This window comes from Protopterus annectens, chromosome 12.part0 (genome assembly GCF_019279795.1).
Source record: "Protopterus annectens isolate FY-2018-M chromosome 12.part0, PAN1.0, whole genome shotgun sequence".
In the NCBI taxonomy this organism is placed as follows: Eukaryota; Metazoa; Chordata; order Ceratodontiformes; family Protopteridae; genus Protopterus; species Protopterus annectens.
The window spans coordinates 174,836,536-174,844,972 of record NC_056746.1 but is presented as its reverse complement, the minus strand read 5'-3'; the positions used below and the strand labels follow the sequence as shown (position 1 = coordinate 174,844,972).

General features: G+C 39.6%; 1 protein-coding gene across 1 annotated transcript in view; it reads left to right on the top strand.

Annotated features, from left to right (window-relative positions):
- Positions 1-3,056: 3,056 nt before the first annotated feature.
- The window catches only part of PKD1 (polycystin 1, transient receptor potential channel interacting), a 2,476,043-nt gene continuing 2,470,662 nt past the window's right edge, over positions 3,057-8,437 (top strand). The window contains exon 1 of the mRNA XM_044088902.1: positions 3,057-3,617. Coding sequence (XP_043944837.1) covers positions 3,361-3,617 — 257 coding nt within the window. The 5' untranslated portion in view covers positions 3,057-3,360. The remainder of the gene's footprint in view (positions 3,618-8,437) is intronic.

Sequence of the window (8,437 nt, the reverse complement as noted above, 5' to 3'; positions counted from 1 at the left end):
CAGGTCTGGCCAACCGTTCGGTTTTGGCATAGTGTGGAAATGAAATCTGTAACCTCTTGAGACTATGTCCAGAACCCAGTTGTCCTGGGTTATGTGGCTCCAATTTTGATAAAAAAAGAGAAATCCTTCCCCCCAAAGGAGCTTCCAGGAGAGGAGCCCCTGGAACCAGAAAGGGAGAGTCATAAAGACTGTTTTCGGTAGAGTTGAGACTTATCTTCACCTCCCTTGTGAGAGGGGGCGCTCCACTGCCTATTCCTAAAATGGGACTGACTGTCCCCTACCTCTGGAATGCCTGAATCTGCCTCTCTGAGACCTGTCCGATCCCGGAAAGGACCAAGGTTTAGTTGGCCAGTTTCTGCTAAATCTAGGAGGTTGCACTTGTAGAAAATCCTTAACCGTCTGCATAGATTTGGCTTTGTCTTCCATTTTCTTCAATACCTCTTCAGCTTTGGGCCCAAACAGAACATTGTGCTGCAAAGGGGCATCCAAAAGTTTAGCTTTAATCTGATCCGGCAAGCTATGATCTCTTAATCAAGCATGTCTTCTAATAACAGCGCCAGTTGTTGCAGCCCTACAAGAAGCTTCCAAAGAATCCAAACCACAATGCAGGGTATGTTTACCCACTTGTTCAATAGCATGCAATAAATCCTGTAACTCCTGATTATCTGCACCAATAGACACAGCTGACATCTTTTGTTGAAATACAGACAAAAGGTATTGCTGATACTTCAGCATATGAAATTGACAGTTCAAAGCCCTAATAGACAATGTAGCAGAAGTATAAACCTTTTTACCCCATCTCTCCAAAGCCCTGGACTCTCGGTCAAAGGGAATAGGATTTTTAGCAGAGGCCGCTTTAACACCCTTAGGACCCTGAGAAATTGTTTCCAGATCAGGCAAAAGATTTTTAAAAAGAAATTTATGAGAATCTGGAACTCTATAATACCCATCCGGTTTGGCTGGAGTAGGGGGAAAAGAATCAGGAGAGAGAAAAACTTCTGAAAAAACATCATCAGCAATGTCCAATACAGGGGGAATAGCCAGAGGCTTATGCTGTGGGAGAAGTAGAAAATCCCTAAGCCTTTTCTTGGATTCTGAGAATTCCTGCCCTTCCCAGTGAAAATGAACCCTCATATCATGCAAAGTTTCACCAAAAGAATAATCCTCAGGGGGAGAGGTGGAAGGAAAGGAATCTTCAGCATCAGAATCCTCATAAAGAGGAAAAGCATAATCCTGCTCAAGGGAAGAAGCAGAAGAAACAGAAATTTGGTCTGAAGAATCATAATCGGACTGTAATCTAGGCTTCTTGTCAGGAGGGGGATGAGAACCACTGATCATAGTTAAGAGATCTTCAGCCATCCTAAGCATCTGCCTCTGAGGCCTAGGACCCTGATCAAAAGGTGCCTGTGCCAGCCACTTCACTTTAGTTGGAGCCTTAGACTTTGACTTAGCATGTAAACCTGAATCCACATTTACAGGAAGCTGTGAAGGCCTGAGAACTCCCTCAGAAGCCGGTACCTGCCTACCAGCTCCAGACCCAACTGAGGGAGCAGTATCCGAAGGTCCAGTCCCTGGCAACTCTGAAGACCCCATCAGCTCCACACTGGAGTTGGTACAGGCAATTGGTTCAAAAGAGGCAGATGACAGGGGCTGCAAAGGCGCCTCACTGACGACCGTCAAACCAGCAACTGGCAATAACTGAGTAACATCCTTTGCTGTGGACCTCGGAGGCTTGTCTGCACCCCAGAAGCCAAAAAAAGAATCTGAAGACATGTTATAATTAAACCTTTTTCCAAAATAGTAAAAGGCAAAGTTATATCTACGCCTAATAGTACGCTGATTAAATCTAGCACAAAACACACAATTAGCAATAACTGAGTAACATCCTTTGCTGTGGACCTCGGAGGCTTGTCTGCACCCCAGAAGCCGAAAAAGAATCTGAAGACATGTTATAATTAAACCTTTTTCCAAAATAGTAAAAGGCAAAGTTATATCTACGCCTAATAGTACGCTGATTAAATCTAGCACAAAACACACAATTAGCAACGTCGTGGTCAGGACCCAGGCAGGGAATACAGTAAGAGTGAAAATCCCTATGAGGTATTTGCTTCCCACAAGAAATACAATTATTAACTTTTTCTGACATCTGACTGGAGCAAGAAAATGACCTCCCCAACGGGGTACTTATCTGTAAAAAAAAATGAAAATCTTGGGATTAGATCCAAAAACAAACAGGAACAGGCCGACCGGCATCAGTGAACTGCAAAGGGCACCGCGCGGCAAGAAAGACTGGGGAAATGGTGTCAGCTGAGGTCTTTATACCTTCTGGCGCATTGATGTCAGGATAAATGCAACCTCAGCTGGCGCCCGATCCAGACTTTGGGATTCTGGCCGATCGGGGGCTGCTGTTGGCAGGAAGAACCCTACAGTGATGACTGCAACAGTGAACAACGAAGGACATCGGGGAATATGAACTTTTTAAAACCCCTAATCGTAATGAGGTACATTTGAAAGTTATGGGGGATACTGTTGATGTGGGGTGTGCTGGGACTTGGATGTTCTGCACTTTTAAGTACTTATCAAAGTATATCTAATCTGGGCTGTTTTGCCCTTGTTTGTTTTTAGGCTTAGTTCCCTGATGTGTGATGAAAGAGGTTAAAAAGCTGTACCAGCAACACAATGTGATTTCAAGATCTGAAAACAAATGAAGTTATTGAAAATATCACGTACTGGGGAATTAAAATCAAAACAGAATCTCACTTCGCGGGGGGGGGGGGGGGGAATGAGACAGCATTATAGCACTTTACTGGATTAAATTGACACATTTACGTGGTTAGATTCGTACAGAATAAATACACTAATGTGTTGGACCAACAATCTTAGACCTGGCATTTTTTCACAGAACTGACATGGCTCTGGCGTCTGGTAAAGTAAATGCATTGGCAGGACAGCATAATTTCAAAACGCGGTCCTACGTGTTTTTTTTTTTTTTTTTTGTGTACTCGGTTCTGATCCAATTGAAGTTGTAAGCCTAACGCCCAGGCATGAACCCCGTCTGTTAATGGCAGTGGTGCGTTGCGTTTGGGAGGGGGGTGTCCCGGGCGGTCCCTGCTGTGCTCTGGCAGACACCCTGGTGTCCAAAAGGAGGCATTGCACACCAAGTAACATTGGAGGACGTTTGCACTCACAACTTGGAGAAAGGGAGAACCCAAGTACGGGAATGCAGCTTCCAAGGCACAATGAGGTTCGGCTGAAAGGACTGTTCTGGTAGAGTAAACCGTTTAGAAGGAGATTTGGGATTAAAACCGTCAGACAGACGCGTGGATCTGCAACCTCAGGGAAATGAGATGCGAGTGAGCTATGCCTTTTGGAAATGGACAGACTGAATCCAAGCGGAAACATGGCGTCTATTTTCCAAACTTTAAACTTTCTTGCTGGCTTTTCTTTTTTTTCCTGCTCTCCGACGCTGGCCTGTTGGCGGAGCAGCCAAAATGCCACCCCTGTCCGGCAAACTGTACGTGTCCGGAGTCTGCGGGCTCCTGTCTGGTCAATTGTTCGAATATCGGACTGGATCACGGGCCAAATCGCATGGACATCCCACCGCACACAGCGATCCTGTAAGTAGCACTGCTAAGGCTTGTAGTACTGATTCAGTAACATTCCGGACCCCTTTGTCCAACTGCATCTTGTACCACATCCTTCCTTACGTCCGGGTTCCAAGTGGCAAGGACAGTGTCCCCAAAGATCGCAGAAATGTGCTGCAAAGCTAGTAGAAGGCAGAACCTGCTAGGGGCACCCCACTTGTTTTTGCCATTAGAATTGCTTTTGTCTGCTATGAAACTTGAGGGTTTAAGTATTGCATATAAAACTGCAACTGAATAACGTAGTTAATTGTGTTAACTTTTGGCGTGATTAACACTTTTAGTACATGCTTTGTGTGTGTGAAAGAGGGAAGGGTGAATATGCTGCATCGGTATTACTATCTGTGTCGGAACCCTTGACCGTCATTTCACAAGAAAAATAAAAGTCCAAAGTTGGATAGTTTTCACTTCCTACTTGGCATTTTGGGTTGGTACATCCCTTGGTGGCTGTCCACTGACGAGGGTAGCAGAAATAGGTGGTTGTTCAGTTTTGCTAGGTTCACGTGCTAGGACGCATGTCAAATGTCAGAGTAATACAACAGTCCAGTAAACAAAAATGCACCTTTCAGAGAGCCGTTGGTGCCCCGCATGTGGCGCACAGAGATGTACAAGTGGCACATTATAATTAGCTGCTCCCTCTTGAGTACTTCATGGCGGCGGTTTATTCCCATGAAGTTTCTCAGATGAACTCTCCTTGGTTTTCACTTGGGTCTATATATTTACCCTTTTTTGTTTTTGCTGTAGACAAAGCAAGTATATTTTAAAGGAGAGTTGTCGTTTTAGCAACATTTATCTCTTAGCAACCAGTACAAAATGCATTGCAATCTTACAGTTTTCTGACTGTAGAATGCCATGCTCCTTGATTTGCTAGACCTGGCATTTTGCCCCTGACACAACAGCACACTACATGTTGGGAATTTTAGCAGAAAGTCTATGTTCTATCTGTTGGTCCTTTCATGACCTAGTTTGCTGAAGGCTTGCTGTACCCTTTGATTGTGTAGTGTTCTGCCATACCAGAGTGGGTTTTCTGGGATGCAGGCATTCTGTTCTCTGCTGTTCCTATATTCTACTGTAGAAGTGACCCACTGACTCCTGGAGATATGTAAGCAACACATAACTTAAGGGTATGATTGTCAGACATTCCTCTGTCTGTATGGGGAGGCTGTTAGAATTGTGGAACCTGAAAGAAAACTGATCATTTTCTTTAGTACAACAGTTTCCAGAATTACTTTAACTTCCTCAGATTCTGCAGGGTATTATTGTTTTATGGCTTTTTTCTAAGTAACACATTTGCTCCAATGATTTGGGAGTGAGGAATGTATTTTACTACAACTGAAACCTGCAATGACAGCATGTTGGTAAAACACTACACATGTTGTTTTTGTTATTGTGATTGCTTTGCTGACAATATATGTGACAAAATTAAACCAAGGATTCACAGCAGCAACAGTCACTATGATTGACTTTTTTTTAAATGAGACAGTAGCTTTTACATAATGAATCAACATCAACAATATATATATATATATATATATATATATATATATATATATATATATATATATTGAAAGGTTTATTTGGTTACCTTACTTATGTACACTTTATGTCATAACATGAGTAACTTACATTAGGACAGGCGTTTTCCAGAATGTTATAAATGACTAGTAAGTCTGCACTCTCAATTTAAAAATAAGGTAACACTTTACTGTGTTTTTTACTTTGGAGCAAATTACTAAACTACATATAAGAATATCTACATAGTTTGTTCCAAAATTAAATCAGGACATGGCAAACACTGTGTGATCATCTTGAAAACCACAGTGATTATTGGCATGCTGTTATTCTAATGTGGTTTTAAGCTTAATGTCCAATACTTCCATTTGCTAATATATTCTTTATATTGTTGTTATTATTATTATTATTATCATTACTGCAACATACTATTACTGTTGTGCTTTCTAATTATTATGTGTTACTTTGCATAGAAACTCTGGCTAATCTTAATTAAAGGAAGAGGATGGTTCCTGTTCCATGCAGCATATTTATCATTAAGTTCTAGTGTGTTATTCAGGTTGTCAGTTAATCCTCCAAGTAACACTTCTGTTCGCATATTTGATTTTGTGTCTGTGTGTATGTTGTAATTTAAATAACTTATTACTGTGTGAATGTGCTTAGCTGCCACAAGTAAGTAAAAGGTCTTGATAAAGTCAAACAAGTAAATACATACTTAAAACAGATCAGTCTGGGTAGGCAGTTGAAATTAATCTGATACTGTCAAACATTTAAGAAAATCAAAAGTGAAATCCATTTACTCATTTGTTTTAAAAAATATAGCTTTGCTTGCATGACCCTGCCTCCACACTCATTGCCTTTCAGAAGTGCAAGTATAACCGATCACAGATGTAGTTGTATAGTGAAATGTAATAGTTCTGCAATTTTATAAACAAGAAAACCATGATCAGGGCTTGTGCTAATGGTCTGTTAATCAGGACACAACCAAGTGTCATATGCCTTCTGAGGATGATTAGATCACATTTAATATAACTGTTTAAAAGTATGTTCTTAGACCTTAAGAGCATATTAAGGAAAGACAAACTGAAGGCAGAGACGATGCGTACAGATATCCATGCTTCTCAAAATATTTTATGAAAGATTGTAAAGGTTAGAAAAGTCCTGTAGTCCCCAAACACACACACACACACACACACACCTTGCTATGAAACTGAGGCCCGAATTATATTTTAATTCCTGCTGATTAAATAAGTTATGCTGTCTGTGTACCTAGTGTCAATATGTGTGCTGAGCTGCTGTTGTAATTTTACTGTTTCTTGTTTGTAGACTTGATACCATTATGTTATTCTCAGGAAAGCAGTGCCCTTAAACATATGAAAACAAGTTTGGTTATCAGAAACAAGTACGTCACTCTTATTTGTAAACCTGGCCTCCTCCATTTCCAGAGTTTCTCCCATATATCTTCCTTTAGTTCAGTCATAAAGTTAAGAATAAAAAAAAAACTTCCTAGATTTGCTTCCAGTATTAAAAACCAAATGCATGTCAGAAATTGATATGTTCAGTGGCAATATATTCAGAACAGAATAAGTGAAGAGAGAAGCTTGTAACAATATATATTTGGCTAGAGTGCGAAACAAAGGGTTGAGTCTCATGCACTAGAAACAGTATTAAGCTGGCATTCACCTACTGATTTGTCCCTAGCAGGCCATGTGTTATATATAACTTGTATAAGTAAATAAAGGAGTTGGGTGTTAACTGGAGTGAAATCTAACTTGTGACAGTATGAGTAAAATTTGATACTTCCATTTGTAACTGATTGTAAATCAATGTATATTTAATAATATGTTACTAGCACTGCATAGTTAGGAATTACAGCATGGTTTACTGTTTGTTGTAGTGAGTAAAGGCTGAAATATAAAACAGTGTAAATCAGTAGCCTGTGACCTTTCAAGTTCATGGTAAAATGACCTAATCTTAGTAAATCTGATTTTATTTTAGCAAATGTTTTTTAACTAGTTTTAGCTATTCATTAATACTGAGACAAAAAACTGTGGAAATAATAATTTGGTTCATAGGAAGTCGGCATATTTATACTGCTTTCATGAATGCAGATCAAACTCATCAGAGATTTGTAGAAAAGTGAGGTGATGACCCACCTTGGATGCGGTTGTAGAAAAGGCAAGGGTAGTGTCAGGAGCGTCGTTATTTATTTCATTGCAGGATGTTCAGTCAGATGTAACAAGTCAACTTTTAATAATCTGAATATGGTTTTCAAACATAATGTCTGGAAGGAGGTGGTAAGACTCCCATTAAATTATGACAGTTTTCTACAACAGCACTACAATTTGTAAATTTATGGGACGGTGACTGCTATGTTGACATCTGGGGCATAACACACATGCATAAAAACTAAACTTAATGTATTTAAATATATATGTTTGTACATTTACATGTATATAAAATACACACACACATATGTACACACATTCAAAGATACATATACATATGAATGCATGTATATTGTAAAATCAACATGTCAAGCTGTACAGGATCCAGCACAACTAGTTGGTAACCAGACAACTGGGAAAAAACACAGAAAAACAATGTTAAACATGTTTTTTGCAGGGGTCTTACTGCTCACACCCCCTACTAAATAAATATATACCAACTCCAAGATCACAGTACAGTGGAGAAGGGGTAAAATCTGCAATCCCCTGTATACCACAGTTTCACACTACATGTCATTGGGTTACTTTTGATCAGCTGCACCAGTTTTATATCTTGACAGCTGGAGCTCTCAACAAATTATCAACTCATATATATATATATATATATATATATATATATATTGATTATTTATTTTTACATACGTGTGTGTGTGTGTGTGTGATATATGCATACACACAGACATATACATATATATGTAATTTAAAAACACACACATATAGACGGTGTGTTTGAGTATGTACACATACTTTTTTCCTCATCAACACATTGTTTATGTCTGAATTCAGTGTTTGAGCAGTTGTATTGTAACAACATCAGAGTGACCATGATTCTTGTCTAGAAGTGTCTTGCCCTTGACATGGCAATCTAATATTTATTGTCAGTTTTTATTTAATTAAAAATAAGTTCAGCAGGTTGATGCATATTTGGACACTTTGGACCCTCATCCAGCTATGTCAGAAGATGCAGATTTTGCGGGCTATTTGCTCAGCTTCACTGTACCTTTCAGAATTGCATCAGATTTTAATGCTAAATTGCCATAGTTTGAAGATGTCTAA